Source organism: Trichoplax adhaerens, genomic scaffold, assembly GCF_000150275.1.
Source record: "Trichoplax adhaerens TRIADscaffold_4 genomic scaffold, whole genome shotgun sequence".
In the NCBI taxonomy this organism is placed as follows: Eukaryota; Metazoa; Placozoa; class Uniplacotomia; order Trichoplacea; family Trichoplacidae; genus Trichoplax; species Trichoplax adhaerens.
The window spans coordinates 7,590,285-7,611,822 of NW_002060946.1; the positions used below are offsets into that span (position 1 = coordinate 7,590,285).

Sequence of the window (21,538 nt, forward strand, 5' to 3'; positions counted from 1 at the left end):
ACTGAAAGACTTCTAATGATAGAGAAACAGTAACGGAAAACTTTGTGCGATTGTGATATAATGTCTTCTCAAAAATATGACAAGAACTACAGTTTCTAGTATACTTCACTTTATTACATAAGACTAGGTTCGTCTTACAACTACCAAGGACCATCAAACTGCAATCAGACTATATAATCTTAGTCTTAAGCTTATTTAGCGCTGTACCATAGCTATTATCAAATCTCTTATTAGTTACTAAATCGTTAGAAATAGGAGTAATTCATTATTTCCAGTGTAAGATCATGATTTTTGATGGAGGATCAAAATGCGAAAATGAGATTGATATTCAACAGTCTTAATTAATATTAGTAAGATAAATAATAGCAGGATTGAGATTAATATGGTCTTAGGATTATTGTGTAGTTTAAGATATACTGCATTTATGTTCAGTATTTACAAATAAATACTGTACAATAAATCAAATACCCCAACCATTTTAACTGATCGATAAATGCCTATAGTAATAATATATCTTGATAACGTATATTATTTAATAATCATCACCAGGAAGAAATTTTACGTTATAAAAGAGCTTTATTAGTTTCCTTGAAAATAAATAAAGACGCTTTTATTGCCAACGTAATAATAAATGACTGCATCATTAATAATTAATGTGTTTGTATGTTGATACAATATACCGCAGATTTATGATAATATAACTGACTGTAACTATTCAGTATAACTTGAAAACCTACCAAGACTTCTGTCAATTATCATCTCCGTTAATGATTATAACTAATACTAATACGTTAAAGTGCTACAAAGTATATGCTTGTCTTGTATTTAAAGACGACTAGCTGATACTTTCTTACAGTCAATAACTTTATGATGATGTGCTCGCAACAGCATAAATTGATATCGCACAAAATTATGGCGTGTATTGATTTCTATCTGTCAATTTCACTATGGTAATAGAATTGGAACTAAAATTTTCATATGATATGCTTAAGCATTCAAGTATTCTGCAAGAAAATCCTATTAGAAAAAAATTAGGCAGAAATTTAATTCTTGCTAACTTATTCAATAAAACTTGAAATTAAGAATGTTTATCTTGTAAAACCACAACTTATCTAATTATGCAAGTAGTCACAAGTTACAAGATCAATTTTGATTCGACCAAAATGTATTTCATTTATTTATTTATTTATTCAAAACCATTAATATGAAGACTAACACATACAAATTACATATTCTTTCACCAAACCAAGTGCTTAATAACATATCTGTCTTTGATAATTAATATTATTATTGGTGTTCGATAACCAAGTAACACTTATAGAAGTCAACAATAAAACTATGCCTGCTCCGGTGTAACATAGACGGGTCCATTTAACTAGATGCGATAATTACAATCGTGATGGTTATGTGGTTAGTAGTACAGTACAAATGATGAGGAAAATAAATGCAAAAAAATTCTATAAAAATGACATAAATTGTTGGTCTGATTTCATCATAAACCAAAAGGCAATGTATAATACTATCAGATATCGGATAGACGACGATATCTGGTTGTTCTGCCAAATAAGATTGAGTCTAGTATATAATGTGAAAAAGGTAATTTACAGCTAATTAAATTAATAAGTGAATGAGTGATTAAGGCAGGTGCATTTTAGATAAATTGGTGATACCGATAGTGATTAAAGCTAACTGAGCTATTTTCATCATTTAAATAAATTGCCAGAATATTAAGAATGGATTAAATCTTATTATTTGCTGTACGCCCATAAATCTAATCATTATACATATGTGAACGTCTGCAAAATTTGTATTAAAAATGGTAGTGCGTAAATGCAGGTGAATAGGATAGTTTACAAGACATTTTTCAAAAAATGCAATTCATTAATCAATTGTAGCAATCAAACCAAATTCATGATGTGCATAATGTGGCGTAAAGCATATTCAGTACTTTAAAAATTATAGAAATTATCACATTACAATCTAATCGCTATGGCTAGTTTATGTAATATGATGCGAACAAAATGTCTGTCTATTCTACAGATTTATCAGAAAAAGTTATGAATAGAATGCAGACCTACATAAAGTTTCACTAAAACTTACTATACATTAGGTCAAGAAATATAAACCAGTTTATAGTAACACGTGCATAGTGATTTTACTACAGTCTTGCACTAATATCAAGTCATTTATAGTGCAATCTATCTCTGCTGTTAATTTCATTTGAACTAGAATAAGAATCTAATGTGTAAGATTCGATTTGAAAATATTTGTTTGATCTAAATACGCACGCACACAAACACTTACACACACACACACACATAGTAGCTGTTACCTTAAAATTTATCTAAGCTAGAATAATAAATTAGCATTAGCGAAATTACAGTGTAAAACTTTGATCAATCTAAAAGTATTCCTTTTGCTGCTTAATTAACATGTTATCATTTCGGAACATAAAGCTTCAAGATACATACAGCAATTTCCAAATCGTTTTTCGCGATTTTTAAAGCTTGCTCAACTTTTTTTTCATCAAAACCATTCATTATAAGTGTGCAAAATGCTTGTTCGTCAACTCTCCGAGTTTTCCAATTTGTAATATAATTCTGATCTAATACGTTTGCTTCACTTGCTATATCATCCTCGCCAACTTGATACAATGCCCCATCTTCATCATGATTTGAAGCTAACACGCCTGCTTCACTTGTCCCCTCACATTGTTCGTCATTGCTGGCCTCGACATTTGTCTCTTCATCGTTGTCGTTTTCATATATTCCTAAGTTATCATTGCCATCGATCATGCTATCGACCACAATACTACTCCGTATTATTGGAAGGGGACCTAAAGAATTAAGTAGCATGCTATCAGAATTACCATACGCAGGATTCATCGTAGCATTTGATCGTTCTGGGAAATTCTCGGTATAGTCCTCAGGAGTTAATGTTCTTTCATCTGTCACATTGTCATCATCATCATCAATACTACAGTAAGCATCATTACTAGCTTGATCCTCGTAGACATCAATATTGGAGAAAGCATGATTATCGCCACCGCTTCTATAAATTTGTGATCCATTCGCAGAAATGTCTCCTTCATAAGCTATGTTATTGATATGTAACTGTTGACCAACTAGGAAATTGGACGCTACATTATTTAAAGATCCATTACTTCTTTCATGATTAGTACCAACAGAAACAACACTGCTATCAAATGGCGCTATGTCACATGAAGCGGTTGATTGATTATAATTATTATCAGAGTTAATATTATTATTTTGTACTTTTGCACGCGCTGCAATATCAGCGGCAACAGTTGGTATTCGAGCGGTAGCCCCTAATACAGTTTCATCCGTAACCTGAAATAGTCGCATTACATATCATATTAGCTATTAAATCGATAGTTAACTAAAACAGTATTTTAAAAAAATAACGTCGCCACCTTGAGTTTTGCACGGCAGTGTCATGAATTTTGCGTCGTAGCTACAGCACGAACTTTTCATGATCGTGTCAATTTTTCTCGTACTGGTAGCGACATTATTTTTTTAAAATACTGTAGGTACAGTGCATGAATGAGAACTGCAAACTAATAAGGGCATTAAATGACTAATAAAAAAGAAGTATTCATTCCATCGTTGCTTACCTCATCGGATGAACTTGCTCCTACAGTATTTAGATCAGAGATCGAATTGGCTTTACCGTCTAATACAGGTAAGTTAAATGGTTCAATATAGACCTTTTTCCAACCCTATATTATAAATGAAAACGTACTCAATTAAGTAGAAATGGTTGGAATTAAATCAATCTCATGCAAAAGTATATTTCCTGTAGTAAATCTATACAACACTTAATAATGTACTAATTTCTAGGATGTGATAGGTTATTATGTAAGTTAACGACGCGAATCAAATTAATCCAATGTCACAATTGATATATCTATTTACAATGCTAATATATTAAATCGATGCAGTATTAACAACGTTCACATTTATTACCACTATACGACAGCGACAAAACGGGCATTCCTGACCGCCTTTTAATTGCCAACGTTGCAGGCATTGCTCACACATTAAATGACCGCATGGTTCGAGATAAGCATCTTTATTTCTTGCAGCACAAATTTTGCATAATTCAAACGTACTACCCATGTTAACGTATATGTCATATTGATCCTTTGTTACAGTCATATGCTGTTGCGATGACGGAGCATCTAGTGTTAAGTCAGGATTAGCATCATTTCCTGCTGGATATAGGTATCTGTAGTAAAAATAAACCCATAATAGATGATAGGTTATTAAATTATAATTAAAAGATAGTATTTGTAAACAGAGTATCTTTTACTTTCAGTGATAATATCTAAAACACGCTTACATTCCATCATTGAATCCGTCAATTAGTGCTTGCCGTAAAGGTTTATTATTGGGTATAGTTTGTACGACATTTCGTGATTCTTCAACGTACGCAATTGCCCACTGGCCCAATCGTGTACAGCTCAATCTGAATATATAACTAGATAATTATAAAGAAAATTAAGGTTGTTCGTTAAATTAGTTTTTACTGCAACTATTACGAATTGGCTTAATCAAGTTTATATTTGTTTCTAAATTTTTATAAAACACATTAGCAATAATTATAGTCAAAATAATAGCACGATTACACTTATTTAAGTTAGAAAACTGTAGGATTACAACGGTGAGAAAGGAGTAATTAAAATAATATTTACTGTACAACAGACGACATAGAAAAATTGTTAATAGGCGAATAGTAATAAAACGTCTATAAAAGCAGAAATTTTCGAATACGTCAAACTCTTCATCGCTAACCGTTGTATACAGACAACTACTTCAAAACTATTATAATACTAAGTATCCCATCTCTAGTTTTTGTACTATAGCATAATGTATTTTAATGTAATTTTTTTTTTACCTTCCTGGTCTATCCAAGAATGGCTCCAAGGCATTTTTTGCATCATCATATGTTAAAAATGCTGCATATCCTGGATGAGAAATAGCCAAAGAATTCCAGTTATGCATAATAGTAGCCCAAGGCTGGAATAGTCTGCTGAAAATATCGAACTCAAAAATGGATATATGTTGATTTAATGTTAAATCCATGGTGCCCTTTAAAGAAATCGATTCATGATCAGATAATTGGCCATGCACACGCTCCAAAGCATCGCGGAAAGTTGTCCATGGTATAATAGCTCTAAACATATTCGAGACATATAGAAACAGTTTAGCCTTTCTTAACGTCAAAATAACAAATTACCACCTCGTGAGCAACTCCGGAAATGGATTAGTAGAGTCAAAAAGTTCACATTGAAATAGTGTAGTGTATAATTAATTAGATGATTGTAACAGAGAAACTTCACAGAAATCAACATGATATTTCATCGATCAAATTTTTAACATATCCACTATAAATTAGCACATCAACTCGTCGACAAGATGTCTGTCAGGTGCCATGAACTTTGGTGAGTTTATGCTATCTATCACGTCAAATCATTTCGAAAATCAATATGATTCGATAAATGAAATCTTCTAAAAAATAAGCGTAGAACGGTTGAGAAATAGACTCAGTAGTTGACTTTACTGCAAAAAGGAAATGTAGGTAAGTAAAGCAATTTAGCAGGCTTGAAATTGATGTCTTGTCATAACAGTGTACGAAAAGTATTTGTCCATGTCGATTCAACGTCTATTTCGTAGTCGTCAGAAGAACTACTAAAGTCCTTGTTGATATTGCAGGATCAAGTCGTATTGGCGAATAGTAATAAAAATAGAATCACTCATCCTCGTTTGTTTTCGATTTTCTTGGGTAGATGTACGAATCTGTTCTAGGCATGCCAATTAGTATTAAAAAATATTGCAACCTTCTTGAACAATCATCAACTTCTATCAATATAAAAATACTGAATAAGCAAGAAGGCTTGGTAGCCTAGAAAGGGTTATGGCCATAAAAGTTGTCATTCCATTTACTCCATCGAGTCTATAAAGTACTACGAATCTTTGTTAAGTTGTTGTAAATTACAGATATTAACGAGCATAATTTATAAAACGTGGTGTTGTGGCCTAGAAAAGTTTCATGTTATAAAAGTTGCCATTCTGTTATAGATTAAATTGATCTATTCCAGATAGAATAGGAAGAAAATGGGATCTAAGGATTGCACAAATAATATGAATACTTTGTTGCTATAGCCCTTACAATTTGATCTATCTTATGGATAAATTAATATAAGCTATTAGGATAGACTGTAAGCAAGAGTCTTAACAGTAAGACACTTGCCCGATCCTGAATAAGTGTAAACTGTTTCCAGGTAGAAAGTAAACTGCTCTACGTTATTCTCTTCCACTTCTTCAAGCCTTGAAGGCATTGGAATGATCGGATCGATTGCATCCTAATTTAGAAAACATTGTACATCACCTACAATCATCAAGATAGAGTTATCACGCTTTTGCTATTTTTAATGATGGCAATGATTTAATTTTGACCATAAGAGAATGATACTAGGACAGCTACTTTCTATACTTCCTTTACTATTATTATGCGAATACCTTTGAAGATAGATCAATATTAGTTGACATCATGAAATTCACCAAATAAAATGGGCATCATTGATCAGATTTACGCGATTCATGACTGAGCAAGAATGGCAAGTCAAAGTATTTCATCATTGATGGATCACTTTTATAAAAGGAAAACTAATTGCTTCCATATGTTATGCTTGCTTGATCAAGTGCTGATACTGTAGTAGCATGTAAATGGATTCATTTTTACACTGCTAGAACTTATTGCGGTAGAATTGAACAACTTTATGCAGTATAACAATCCTCTTAAGCCTTAAGGATGACAATGAAAACTTGATGAAATGGCTATAAAATCCTCTCAGATATTGTAAGGGTAAAATGAAACCGTATTTCAAATTTCTGCAATACTGTAAGTAAAATTGCTGTATGTTGGAAATAAGGGATAAGTCTACTTTAAGCTGCATAGAATATAATTTTTAGCCATTCTTCCTTCATAAACAAGACGTGAAGTTCTTGCTGTTTGAAGTATCTGAATAATGTCGTCATTACTCTATTGGGCATATTGGATATGGCAAATTCATATTGTTGCCATTTCAACATATCATAGGTATAGTGCAAGCTACATAGAGAATGAGTTTTAGCTTTCTTCCTCAAGAGTTTTACGTAAAGCTTTTGCTATTTGCTATATCAATACTGCAGTATTTTTATTCCCTATTGGATATATTGTCGCCATTTCAACAATTCAAGGATATATATATAAGAGTTCTACGTGAAGCTTTTGCTATTTGCTACGTCAATACTGCAGTATTTTTATTTTCTATTGGATATATTGTCGCCATTTCAACAATTCAAGGATAGGTATAGCGTAAGCTACATCGAGTTTGATTTTTAGCTTTCTTCCTCAAGAGTTCTACTTAAAGCTTTTGCTATTTGCTATGTCAATACTGCAGTACTTTTATTCCCTATTGGATATATTGTCGCCATTTCAACAATTCAAGGATATATATATAAGAGTTCTACGTGAAGCTTTTGCTATTTGCTATGTCAATACTGTAGTATTTTTATTTTCTATTGGATATATTGTCGCCATTTCAACAATTCAAGGATAGGTATAGCGTAAGCTACATCGAGTATGATTTTTAAGTTTTCTTCCTCAAGCGTTCTACGTAAAGCTTTTGCGATTTGCTATATCCATACTGCAGTATTTTTTCCTATTGGATATATTGTCGCCATTTCAGCAATTCAAGGATAGGTATAGCGTAAGCTACATAGAGTATGATTTTTAAGCTTTCTTCCTCAAGAGTTCTACGTGAAGCATTTGCTATTTGCTATATCAAAACTGCAGCATTTTTTCCTATTGGATATATTGTCGCCATTGCAATAATACAAGGATAGCTGTGCTATAAAGCTACATAGAATATAATTTTTAGGCATTTTTCCTCAATAAGACCAGTTGTGAAGCTTTTGCTGGTTCAATACTAATGCTACAGTATTCATTTTCTTTTGGAGGGGGGGGGGGCATTCGACATATTGGACATGACAAGTTCCTATTTCAACATTTCATCAAGACGATCAACGGAATAGTATTGCATATGAGTATCGATGAATTGAAAGACCTTATGCTGTTCAATATATTGGAGTTTAATAAAGTTGGGGCCAATTCTATTTTCTTGCCTTCCTATGCAGCCCAAAACCGCATTAACCCGATCATGTTGGTGGACAATAATATAATGTACAGCAGGATCGATTTTATAATCATTGACTTCTTTCAACAGTCAAGAAAATTGGTTAACAACAATGAAAACAGAAACAAATTTAGACAGTGGCTATCGTCCCATCATTAAAAGGTTGGACTAAATACCACCAACAATTAATACGAAAGTGAGCGGTAACTGTTTTCCTTTCTATTTTTTTTTACTTCCTTCCTTGTGGATAGTAGAAAGTACAATTTTGGTAATGATAACTTAGAAGGCTGAAATGATTCAAGTTAAAGCATTTTATCATGGCCTAATAGTCCAATTTTTAAATCCAAAAGAGAAATGCAACCATTCCTATTTTTTTTATCTTCTATGTTCTTCCAATGAATTGGAAGAAGACTATGGGGTTGTTGGGCTTTATTTTTTAAATAAATGGCCTTTCAAAGTTGATCTAATTACGGTAAGCTTCCATTCTTGAGCCAATGAAAGCATTACCTGATCAGTGGAGAATGTGCTGGGATGTTCTCAAGCTAGCTTTCTTTTTCGATATGATTATTGAACATTTCATCCCTTCCACTGGTAATTAGAGTATAAGCTATTGAAATGAACTTAAGCGTAACGAATTCTCATTTTCATTCCATCAAAACGAGTATAAGAAACCTATTGGTAGTAATGAAATTGATGCCACAAAATGCATCGGATGGTAATACCTTCTTCCCACATCCCCTTTGTACCATCCTAGCCGTATTTTCCAGACTCTACAATGATGGCAATGACGAATTGAACAAGAATTGATCACTTGGCATGGAGAAAAAAAAAGCCTAGTATCATGTTGTATGCTAGAAAGGAGTTTTCTTCAATGTGATGGCGTAACTGGCATGAAATGATGTTTCTTTCCCCTATCAATGGCGCTAGTGTTATGCTAAGTTCTATTTTCCTTCTTGAGAAAACAAATGTATCCAAAATATAAAGTTAATGTATCAATACTAAAATACTGCTATTTTTCTGGGTCAACAAGTATGGCAAGTATGATGAGAAGAGGGTATTTTGGGGGGGGGAAGAACTTTATGCCTTACTGTCAATGTCTGCTTACTTGAATTATGAATCTCATTTTGAATCATACATGTACGAGAATAACGTGCAGTAAGCTTGAACCCTAGCAAGAAAATGCAATTAAGGTGGTAAAGTCTATTCCTTTTGCCGATACATCCATTTCAGCTGTCCAGTTCTAACAGTATAAAATGGATGATTGTGATCAGACCCCCCCCCCAAAAAAAATGGAGGCATTCATTTTGCTGGCGTTTCCATCTCTACACGCTCATTATTGGGCCATTTTAGCTGATTATTGTTGACGAAATCGACAAGGATTACTCAAACAGTAATAGGAAATTAAACAGTACAATAACCTCTTCATACTAGTAAGTACAGTATCATTTTAAGCAAGATGAAAAAAAAAAGAGTTTTCTACCATGACAATTGGTAAAATAGAAGGCGGAAGTAAGGTGGCAATGGATTGCCTATCAAAAAGTAAAATGATGATCGACAACAGTATCAGTTTCATGCTGTTGAAAATGCTTAATCAAATATAGAAATGCGTTGATGGATAGATTCATTTATCGCCATCATCTTTTGGCTATTCATTTTAGTAGGGAAAAAATGGTCAGGTTGATCAATATTAAAACTACGGTATAATATCTTAAAGCCAATATCGACAGTTCAATCGATCAAGGTCAATGAAAAAAAAAATATGCTCTTGGAAAGGAAAAGCCTTTTGGAAGTCCTATTGATGAATGCTCTATCATTCGCCTTGTATGATCGATGATGAAGACAGTCTAGCCATGCAATCAAGTTTATCCTATCCAATCAGTCGACATGGCATGCGATGACAAGGGCTTTGATCAACTTTTATCGATGTACTTGGACTAGGATCCATAGCAATATTATTAGATATTATCAAGTAGACGAAAGAGGATTAATCAACCGTGACAAATGAAATGGTCGAATAGGGGGAGTATATCATGTTGATCAAAGTATGGCTACTTCTTTCCAATTATGTAGAAATTGGACATCAAAAGATAAACTATCCTACTTATAGCATCCAACAGCGTGAAAAAGTATTTCCACTCTTGTGTGTTGGGTATTGGAAGAGGCTGACGAAACAACATGAATCAACAATAATCAAGATGGATTTTGTATCCTCTACCATGATGCTATTATTGTCTACCAGATGAAGAGAACTGATATGCTATCCAATTTCCATCTTTCATCGCTGATGATGAGCAATATGATTATCATTGTCATCATTTAGAGGTAGGTGGTGTAGGATTTGTGATGGTTAATCCGTTTCAACTGTACATTTTCCATAGACTATTGCAACATAGTGTGTGTATCTGCATGATATACTGGTCGACGATGGAACAAGGGAGAAAGAGAGTTGTTCAAGGCTTGAAATGATAATCTCTCTTCCTTTTGATGCTCAATAGATGAAAAATAAATAAAAAAAAATACAGATTGCTTGGGATAAAATGATGCAAAAGTAAGATAGTAGATTGATCAAGAAGAAAGAAGGGAAAAGCGTGTATGAAAGACTTTGTATTCAAGCAATACTTGATTTACTGTATTTACCTGGATCGGAAAGATTCTTTCCAAAATTGGCAAGCACCTTCATCGACGATACGATAATCATCAATGTTATACTGACCTGAAGGAAAGATTGCTTTCAATTCAGTCAGCATATGACTAAATATCAAGCTCATCTTATTGAGCGTACAACGATAGATGGTTCGTGTATCGTATATTTTCTCTTTAGCAGCTTTGAATAAATTGGTTGTATATTTGCATTTTTTCATTAAATTACCAAAATAAAAGGTTAGATATTCAATTTGATTTAATTTATCCAAGTCGCCGCGTTGTTCTTGTATGACAGTCAAGATATGATGTTGTATTTGTGTTAAAATATCAATGATATAAGGTGGATTATTTTTTAAATTCATTTTAGGCCGTTGGCATAGCTTGACAATTTTGGTTAAGATGCGTGTTACTTTATCCACTAATTTGCGATCAATCCACAATGCTAAAGGTTCATCGGAGGATAGATTATTGGATAAGCCATCATGATTGTTGGTGGATGCGGATAATCCAAACTGAAAACGATTGAAAAATCCACGAGCAATATTACCTACAGGAGAGACCGAATTAGCCATCGTATATGAAAGGAATGGCTCAATCCAATTTAGTCAGAAATGTTGGTGTACAAATGACGAAAGAGTGCTTCTATCACTCCACCTAAGCTGATGTTGTTGTCCTTGATGTACTGTAATGGAGCAAGATGGAAGTTGGAAAATGGATACCACCAATCTTCTCTTTATCCTCCTTGTCTTGGAGCGCTTTCAATCTCTCTACCTAAGCTAATGTTGTTCTCCTTGACGTCCTGTAATGGAGCAAGATGGAAGTTGGAAAATGGATACCACCAATCTTCTCCTTATCCTTGTCTTCAAGTGCTTCAATCTCTCTACCTAAGCTAATGTTGTTCTCCTTGACGTACTGTAATAATGGAGCAAGATGAATGTTGAAAAATGGACACCACCAATCTTCTCTTTATCCTTGTCTTGGAGCCCTTCAATCTCTCCACCTAAGCTGATGTTGTTGTCCTTGATGTACTGTCCGATGAAAGTTGAAAAATGGATACAACCAATTTTCTCTTTATCCTTGTCTTCATCGATTGTAGTCTAAATGGATTATTACTCAAATCAATTTCGATAGGAAGAATGATGTTATCCACTGTTTTCTATTTCTTTTTCTTTTTTTTTCCCCCTTCCTTCCTAACGATAATGAATTAACCAAGGCCGGATGGATGGCTTGCTCAAATTCAGGCACAAATCATCCAATATTGCCAGGTAGGGACAAGCCCGATGGAAAAGAACGACGCCTGCTTAACTCGTAATAATCAATCAACAGAAATACTTTCCTTTCACTCACTTTAAAGGCATCAGGAACGAGCTTTCTCCGTCAATATTCTCTATCCTAGGCATGCATAACTAGCAATTACTTTGCAATAATATCGATCGCAGAAGAAATTAATTAATTAATTTCTTCTATTGACGATCTTTTTTACTGGGCCCGATCAAGCTTTACAACTTAGTCTGCCTGTCTGTATATCCGATGCCGGTCGCTTCGTCAAGCTACAGTGTTTCTCTACAGTGTACAGTATCTGCGTACTGTACACTGGCTGGTCTCCTTCAAGCGGATTGGGACCGGATTACGGTCCGACGATTCATACATCGATCTACTGCTCTCCAGTAGCCCAACAGTCTCAACTGAATGTTGCTCTGCTGCACCGCTAGGGTGCAAACTCCATATTGAAGTCACCGTGTCAATATCCATTTCATCTTCTACGAGTAAAACTCTACTATACTAGAGTGGATTATTTTTTTCTACTGCTCTCCAGTACCCCAACATGCTCAAGCGAATGCCTTTTGGCCCTTCTTGAAGCAGCAATTGTCAAATAAATATCATACTCATGAGAGAGCCTGGACTTCAATTGGCCAAGTCTCTCTTAATATCCATATTGTACAAGGTTTCGCTCAATGGCAGCGATTGCAATTGTCAAATAAATATCATACTCATGAGAGAGCCTAGACTTCAATTGGCCAAGTCTCTCTTAATATCCATATAGTACAAGGTTTCTCTCAATGGCAGCGATTGCAATTGTCAAATAAATATCATACTCATGAGAGAGCCTAGACTTCAATTGGCCAAGTCTCTCTTAATATCCATATTGTACAAGGTTTCGCTCAATGGCAGCGATTGCTATTGTAGACCGCCATTCATCCAATACAGTAAAATAGCATAAGAGTACTGCAGTGGTACTTGATTTCACGTGATGGTCTACTCTAAGACAACAAATCTCCTGCTGGAGATACTTTATTGTCAACATCGACACCAAATCCAAAGCGATTGCTGTCGGTAATCAACACTATGTCAACATTGACTAGTAGAAATCGGACGTTGCCAACATTAAGCTACCGACAGCATCGCAGGTGTGGATAAAATCGCCTTCTCGAGTTCTCAACCTTCCAATCAAGCGTTAAGTGAAACATTTGTTCAGGTTGATTGCAAGAGACGTGTGGTACAATCGATCCCAAATTCCCGAGATAGTGCTTTAATAACTTATTGGAAAGGTGTCTGCCTACAGTGCGATGAATCAAGAACAAGAATTAGATTCCTTCTTGGATAAAATCAACAATGTCGGTATGTAAATCGCAAGCACTCATTAGTCTATTCCATTTTCTGCTAGCATCAGTAAATGGACATGGGTTAACCTTGATAGATCGCAATCACACTCATCTTGATATACAGTACAGTATAAACAAGGGACAAACTTTATCCGTTGCTTATGATGATGATAATTACCGATAGACTATCAGTCAACAATCGAATGCTATAGGAGAAAGGCTCCAAATCAATACATAGGGCTAAAGCAATGGCTACTTGGCTACATCGATCAACAATAAACATGGCAGATAGAGTGGGTAGCTTAATATACTGTATAGACATTCTCTACTAGCATCCGTAAATGGACATTGGTTATCCTTGATACAACGCCTTCCCACTCGTCTTGATCTAGGCTATAAACAAGGGACAAACTTTATCCGTTGCTTGGGTTTGACGATGATGATTCATTATCGATAGACTATCGGTCAAGAATCGTGCTATAGGAGAAAGCCTCGAGATTAATAAGACGGAGGCCTAAAGCATTGGCTAGTTACTTGGCTACGTCGATCAGTAATAAACATGACAGATAGGACTATAAACAACGGACAAACTTCGTCTGTAGTTTTTGTACGATGATGATCGGTAGACGATCAGTCAAGAATCGTGCTCGAAGAGAAAGCCTCCAAATTAATACATAGGGCTACAGCAATGACTACTTGTCTACATCGATCAACAGTAAACATGACAGATAGGACGGGTAGTTAATATACTATAAACAACGGACAAACTTCGTCTGTAGTTTTAGTACGATGATGATCGGTAGACGATCAGTCAACAATCGTGCTAGAAGAGAAAGCCTCCAAATTAATACATAGGGCTAAAGCAATGGCTACTTGGCTACATCGATCAACAGTAAACATGACAGATAGGACGGGTAGCTTAATGTACTGCAAACAACGGACAAACATTATCCGTTGCTTGGGTATGGCGATGATGAATAATTATCGATCGACGATCAGTCTACAATCGTGCTAGAAGAGAAAGCCTCCAAATTAATACATAGGGCTAAAGCAATGGCTACTTGGCTACATCGACCAACCATCAACATGACAGATAGGACGGGTAGCTTAAAGAACTTCTTGAAATTGCCTGTGCTCTTAGCAGGATCAGCTAGACTCAAACTGCAAATTTTAGCGACGAGTAAAGAACGAATGTTGATCTTTCAAGTTGTAGCTATGGACTACTGAATGATTGGTAATTTAGAAGTCCATGTTCGAACACAGTAAATAGTGAGTAATCACTGATCAATGTTCTTCGAGAAAGGCTCCAAAATAATATGTAATCCACAGGGCTAAAGGATATGTTAGAATACTTGGCTAGATCGATCAACAGTACAGATAGAATACGTTAGCTCGCACTGATCAACTTGACTATGCTCTAGCGGCATAAGCAATACACGAATCGCAATTTAAACTTGATTGAACGGTCAAGAATCAATCCATGTTTATCTTTTAACTTCTACGACTGTTTGGGTAGACTGCTAAGCAATAATCATGGATTATTGCGGTACTTAGAATAACGTACCTAACACTGATGAACTTGACTAAACTAACCGCGTTCTAGCAATACAAAATAATAGACTGACTGCAACTTTAACTTTTTATAAATAACGGAGATTTATTTGGGACGCTTCTATAACTGTTTTTCGTGAAGCGATCACGGCCGGATGAGGAAAAGGCTGGAAAAAAACACACAGTCCTAAAGCGTACATTAACTACCAGCCTATCGATACATCGATAATGCAGTGCCAGTGCAGTAACTTCCCCTTATTAATTTTGCGAAGCAGACCGTAATCGATTATCTGTAATAAAATACTAACAACAGCTGAAACTTGAAACATAAATATCCAATCTTAAAGTGTTACAATAATAATAATACTGTTCCGATGAACTCCTATGGATAGTAACTGTAAGACAAGACTTTCTCGATTGATGTAACCTAACATCATTTAGAAAAATCGTTTTACCAATAGTATAATCCTTCTATGCGTAAATTCAATGCAAACGACAACTTGCAATGGCTTTCGTTGGTCATTTTATAGCAATCCACTCAAATAGTATTCAATTGTCCAAAAATGGATACCCTTCTCAGTCGGATTACTATTCAAGTCAACATCGTTCAAGCTACCCGATGATAATGTTCTTTATCGGATAGTGCATAGTAAGTTCTTATCAACTTGATCATGACAGCATCTTATTCAAGTTTATTAAACGATAACCAGTTGAGAACACTTTATTGCAATGATATTTACCATCATAATTTGTTAAGGAATGAATACTAAAACGATGGATGATTCCAATTGACAAACACTTTTTCTCACCATAAAATACATAACAGCCTTCACCTACATTTTCTGGCTTGTAATAAGCTAATGAATACGCGCTTACTGTCGAATTATTGCTTTCAATGCATACAGAATCACTGGTCAAAGACTTAGCTTCTTCTGATACTGGTGTTGCTAAAGAGGCAATGTCAAAGGCTGATGAATTGATTGGCAACCAGAAATTAAAATATGATAAAAGTTCCATCAATAAATCAACCACAAGCAGTCAATACGTAAGCATTTTATTAACGTATTTTACTCCAAAATTGTCGTTAATATGATGTACCTTACCAATGCTATAGGTTATGAAGATTATACTCGTAGTATTCAACTTTAATCAAAGTAATAATATTGCTAAAGCTATGATAGATTACCTCTCTTTACCTTTACTAAGCTGTTATAAAATGCCATTTGTTCACTATTATAGAATGATAATCCCCAGCAATCCATTGATCAAGGTCAGCATCGGTTAAACTAACATTATCCATTTGTTTAAATGATATGACAAAACCTTTGCCAATTTCTCCAATCATTAAGTTGATAATTACTGCTGACTGGCAGAAGCATTTTGTAGATCTTTACAATTGGATGCTGAAGAAAGATCGGAAAGGCGCAAGAAAAGAGAAGAAATCGCAAATAGACACAAAGATCAAGGAAATAAATACTTTCGAGAAGGCCAATTCGATTTAGCAATCGCAGAATATACCAAAGCAATAGAAACTGCAAAACACATCACCGTCTATTACACTAACAGGGCACAGGTAAAATACTAATTAGTTTATAGGCGAAATTGCTATTAACTGAAACAGCATGTGATGCAGTGTCTGGTTAGACTGAACTACACTAAATCCAAATAGATTCTATCCATGAATCCTGTTTTCAATATCTATTTTAGGCCTATGTTAAACTGAAAGATTGGGACTCTTGCATCGCTGACTGTGACATGGCATTACGGGTTCGATCTTCGATTATCTAACACTGTTTATACTACCTCTAATGTAATCCTTTTTGCAATAATTTTAATTCATCGATTGGTAACGCAATGATCATAGATTGATGAAAAATTCTTGAAAGCGTACGTCCATTATTCAAAAGCTTTGATTCAGCAAGCTAAATACGACGAGGTAATATCAATCACTAGTACTCACGTAAAATGAAGTAATGAAATAGTAGTCAGTCTTAAATTGGACCTCAAAAGTAACCCTCCACTATTAAACCATCTGCTAATTGCATAGCATTAATTTATACAACAATCGTAAATTTTCAAAAGTTTTCATTGCAATTCATTAAGAATTTCAGCATTGATCTTATTTGATTACTTATTTCTTCGTAACGTATTAGGCCGACAAAATTCTAAATACTGCTGTTGAAAAAACCAAGCGAAACAAAATTATCCAAGGTTATTCTATACGTAAATCACGATCGAGAACAATATCTGTTTTGCCAATTTCAGAACATTTTTAAAGAACTTTACTTTGGATACTCTGTATTATTCAACAGATTATAAAACACTTAACGAAATAGCAAGACAAGGCAAAACGGAAGAAAATGAGGTAAAAGAGCATTAATCACATAGTAATTAAAATTTTATCATATAAAGTGAAACTCCAATTGATTAATTTGGATTAAAAAATTTAGGCAATTACAGCTTCAACAAACGAGAGCCAGGAATACGAATTGATTAAAACACTAATTGGCAAATGCAATGATAGTACAACGGAAGAAAACGATATCGTTGTTGCCCTTGATACTTTAGGATTACAGCTTGGTGGTGGTAATGCGCGTCTACAATAACTGATTTACCTCATTTCATAATAACCAAAAGAAACTTCCAACATTCACAATAAATAAGCATCTATTAATAGTTCTATCGAGAGTTTTAAGAGTATTCAAGGATTGATAACAATCGATTTTCTTATTAAATCAGCAGATTTAAAGCAGGCATATTATAGAGTGTGTGGAGGATGGGAAATTATTCACAAGAATTCTTTTATAACGCGGTTAGTGATGAATTTTTGCAAATAATTATTCTGGATAGTGCATGGATTACTCTTATTACATTAATATCATTTATCTACCCTTTCAGATTATGGAAAGAATCTACCGTTAATAAAACTCAAGTGAATTTAATTACCGCCATGATTAGAATGATGACCGCAGCTATTGAAAATAATGGTAAGAGAAATAAATTATATACAATTGGCTGGCTAGATTCAAATTTATAGTTGCTCACAATGCATACGTTATCAAGAAAACCGGATTTATCAATTATCAACAAATCACTCTCGAAATCGCTTTACAGATAGAAATTTACAGATACTATTAGAGGATTGCAAATTCTTGGAAATGGCTACCAAATGGATTAATTGCGATATTGAAGAAGTTGTGACTCATGTAACGATCATTATAGCCCTATTAGTAAAAGGATCGAATAGATGCCAATGGATATTATTTAACAAGTTGCAAGAACAACCACGGTAGCTTCTTTATTGCATAATTATTATAATTCAAAGGATATCTGTAGTAATAACTTTAAATATGTTGTTTCTAGATTTTTACAATGTTTGACTAATATATCGTGTATGAACCGAAGATTAGCAAGGGTTACCTTGGATATCATCAAAAGTTTACAAGAACAGGAAAGGTATAACTTTTTATGAATTAAAAATCTGAAAAAGAAACCGTAAAAATCTACTTGTGTGCAACAATATTGACAAGAATGTTTCATTTATCACTTTATCTTCAGATTTCGAATCATTTGCAGAGAATCTATTAATAAATACATGGTGGATCCCCTTTGTAGTGCTCTGGTAAATCTTAAAATTTCTGTAATAGATAAATTCATACCATATAGGCCGTTACATTGCCCAAACTAACATCCATTTCTACTTTTGTATTAGGGAGATGCGAAGAAATTAAAGAACTTAAAGACTGAGGATATCGCTTATTATTCATCTCTTTCCGAAATATTGCTCTTAATAGCTATTGATGACTGGTTTCGTGAACGTCTAGCAAAACAGACAGTTTTATGGTTGGGAATTGGGCATTTGCTTGTAAGCTAGCTATTCCATTGCTAACTACGCCTGTAATGAACCAGTCTACACAATTTTATTCAACTGCCAACATTTGTATTAACATAACTTTAGAATATAGCTGCAAAAGCCCCAAAAAATGTTGAGAATTTACTCCATGCTATGTTAGGTTTAATGTTAAACCTTTGCGCCCAAGCGTCAGAAAATGCAGCCATTCAGGTTTAATGATAAACAAATAATCATAAAATTTAAATTAGGAGTAGACCAGCTGGCCGAACTAAAATATCTTCATATATTCTTTTCAAGATAGTCTTTCAAATGAACGCCGTTTTATTTGTCGCCTTTATGTCATAACTTCACTCGGATTAACATGACTTTGCGATATTTTTTAGAATTTTTCAAACGATTTCCTTCCTAGTCTTGTTAACATCTTAACCACGAAAAATGAAGATATTTTCGAAGTACGAGTAAATAACTATATTTGTAAAAGTCCCACTTTTACAAGCAAAATCTGCATTTCATCTCTGTAATCTCTAATAACTAGTTACCTTTTGGCTTAATTACTACGCTGGATTATCTTACTCTCCACATCTAAAATTTTAGCGTTTAACTAGATGCATTGCGCGTCTTATTGGATTTTGTACAAAGAAATCATGGTCCTTAGATTTGTTACCTAAGATCTGCCCAGCAATATTGGTGGTAAGAAATATCTTAGGTTGATATTTAGAACCGTATATAAACTAAATGAAGTAAATTAAAAAATTAAAGCCTGTCCATTTCTGATGTTTGAGCCTAAACATATGTATTTCAATGTATATGAATTGATAGAATCGTGGTCGTTCAGTCACACTTAAAGCTTTATCGACATGTCTGGCCTATTGTACAAAAAATGACCAGAAAGCTGCCATCGAGTTTTTGCTCGACTTCAAAGGTAGTTGAAAATTGTCGTTTTTATTACTCACCACTTATTGATTACATTACTAGCTTAGGCTTTTTAACTAAAAGATAATATATAAACTGCTTTAATTTTTTACAATTTTTGTAGATTTAGTCACAATCTTTACTATGATGATTAATTCGGATGATGATAGCATTGTTGGTAATTCTAGTCTTGCCTGCAGCCACATAATCGGACAAGGTAAAGAGTAATAGATATAAATCACCGTCTGAATATAGTACTGTGCACAATAAGTACCGCACTAGTTAATTAAATTTTGTCTACTTTTATTTATTGCTATTCTCGAATCTCCTACCGATGGATAGCAAAAATAAGTCAATTATTTATTGGAAGCGATATCGTTGCTGATTTATTACGGATAGTGGATAGCAGTCGGAAAAATGTTACACGAAAAAATGCTGGGATTGCATTGGCTAAATTAAGCCAAAGCGATGCAAGGTAAGAGCAAGTTTGTTGATGCTTCTGGATTTTTTGACACCTTATAGCCTATAACAATTCAAGATAATATTAATGATATTTCATAAATGCCAGATTGCACGAATAAAAACACTAAGCGACAATTACTAATTGTTTTTCATTTAAGGCATCTGGAAAGGCTGCGGGATTTACATGGCGTAGAAATTCTTCACTCAGTTTTAGATTCATTTGGAAAAATTTAAGCTTTTACAAATTTCTAGATTAAATAAATACTATAGAATAATTGAAAACGCAGAAATTAATAAGCGGTTTCTGTTAGATGAAGTTAAAGCACCGAGAACACTCCCTTAGACAAGCATTAATTCTACGACTCGACGAAAAGTACTATTTTTTGTACCGTTTCTGATGTATAGACAACAAGCAAACTAAGCAGTGGTAGTATTAGTTATCGATAACCATGTTCTATAGTAGTAAGTGAAATAAACTATTCTGTAATATTTTATTCGTGTTGAATCCTTATACCTTCAAATAAAGTTTACTTTGTGTATTTTAATAACATTTTTTTGCAATCTGAACCGTCCCTGAATAAACCATTTAAGAATGAGAACGGTGTAACTATTTATATCCTTAAATAATATCAAATGAAATATCAGAAGTCTACACACTGGGCTCCTAAAAAGTAATTGTAAAAACGCCGAACACTTTAACTTTCAGCAGGTGCGGCGCAGTGTTTCGGTTACATGTTCACTGAAAATCGAGACATGCAAATATCGCTCAAGCCTGAATAAAATCAGACATACAGCGGTTCGAATTAATTGATTATTGTTAAATTGAGGGGCTTACGGTCAATACCATATTTTATTTATTTATTCCAAAATATTGCGAATACTTATTTATAATGTAAATCGTGATTTATAGAGAGAAACTAAACTATATGAGCCTTTTGATAGGCTAATCCTCTCGATGATTGCCCATAACGTCACTCAATACTGACGAACATCTATCGTTGGGGCCACGGTAACTGCAAGTCTCACTTAAACTAAACTTTAAAGTCATATTTACTAAATAATTCATCAATTTATAAACGCATCGTTATGCTATTTAATCTTAATTTATCATTCGGATGTAATATTATAAAGTATGCGAGATATCCTAGATATAATCTCTATCGGTGAATTTCTAAGTAAGTTATGTAATGATAGCTTTGCTGCAGCTTCGATACTGAAAAATAAAATTGCGATTTTTACCCCTGAGATTCACATTATAGGAAACTATTTTCCGTATGCAATTGCCATATATTTGTATCTAAACTAAATAGAAAT

The 21,538-nt window shown here is 34.0% G+C and overlaps 2 protein-coding genes across 2 annotated transcripts; one reads left to right on the forward strand and one right to left on the reverse strand.

Moving 5' to 3' along the window:
- Positions 1–3,947: 3,947 nt before the first annotated feature.
- TRIADDRAFT_23727 (uncharacterized protein) lies at positions 3,948–11,415 on the reverse strand (the record flags this gene model as incomplete). Its single annotated transcript, XM_002112191.1, has 4 exons — positions 3,948–4,248; positions 4,363–4,500; positions 4,918–5,196; positions 10,838–11,415. 4 exons carry the CDS (start codon positions 11,413–11,415, stop codon positions 3,948–3,950), a joined length of 1,296 nt encoding a protein of 431 aa, XP_002112227.1.
- A 1,995-nt stretch (positions 11,416–13,410) lies between these two features.
- Positions 13,411–20,458, forward strand: TRIADDRAFT_56045 (uncharacterized protein; the record flags this gene model as incomplete). Its single annotated transcript, XM_002111680.1, has 22 exons — positions 13,411–13,462; positions 15,903–16,042; positions 16,237–16,267; positions 16,371–16,570; positions 16,705–16,764; positions 16,862–16,933; positions 17,151–17,208; positions 17,310–17,362; positions 17,448–17,583; positions 17,737–17,809; positions 17,896–17,984; positions 18,112–18,286; positions 18,361–18,453; positions 18,556–18,619; positions 18,710–18,862; positions 18,956–19,060; positions 19,234–19,302; positions 19,445–19,540; positions 19,670–19,772; positions 19,887–19,979; positions 20,105–20,237; positions 20,383–20,458. The coding sequence occupies 22 exons, from the start codon at positions 13,411–13,413 to the stop codon at positions 20,456–20,458; spliced, it is 2,124 nt and encodes a 707-aa protein (XP_002111716.1).
- Positions 20,459–21,538: the final 1,080 nt, after the last annotated feature.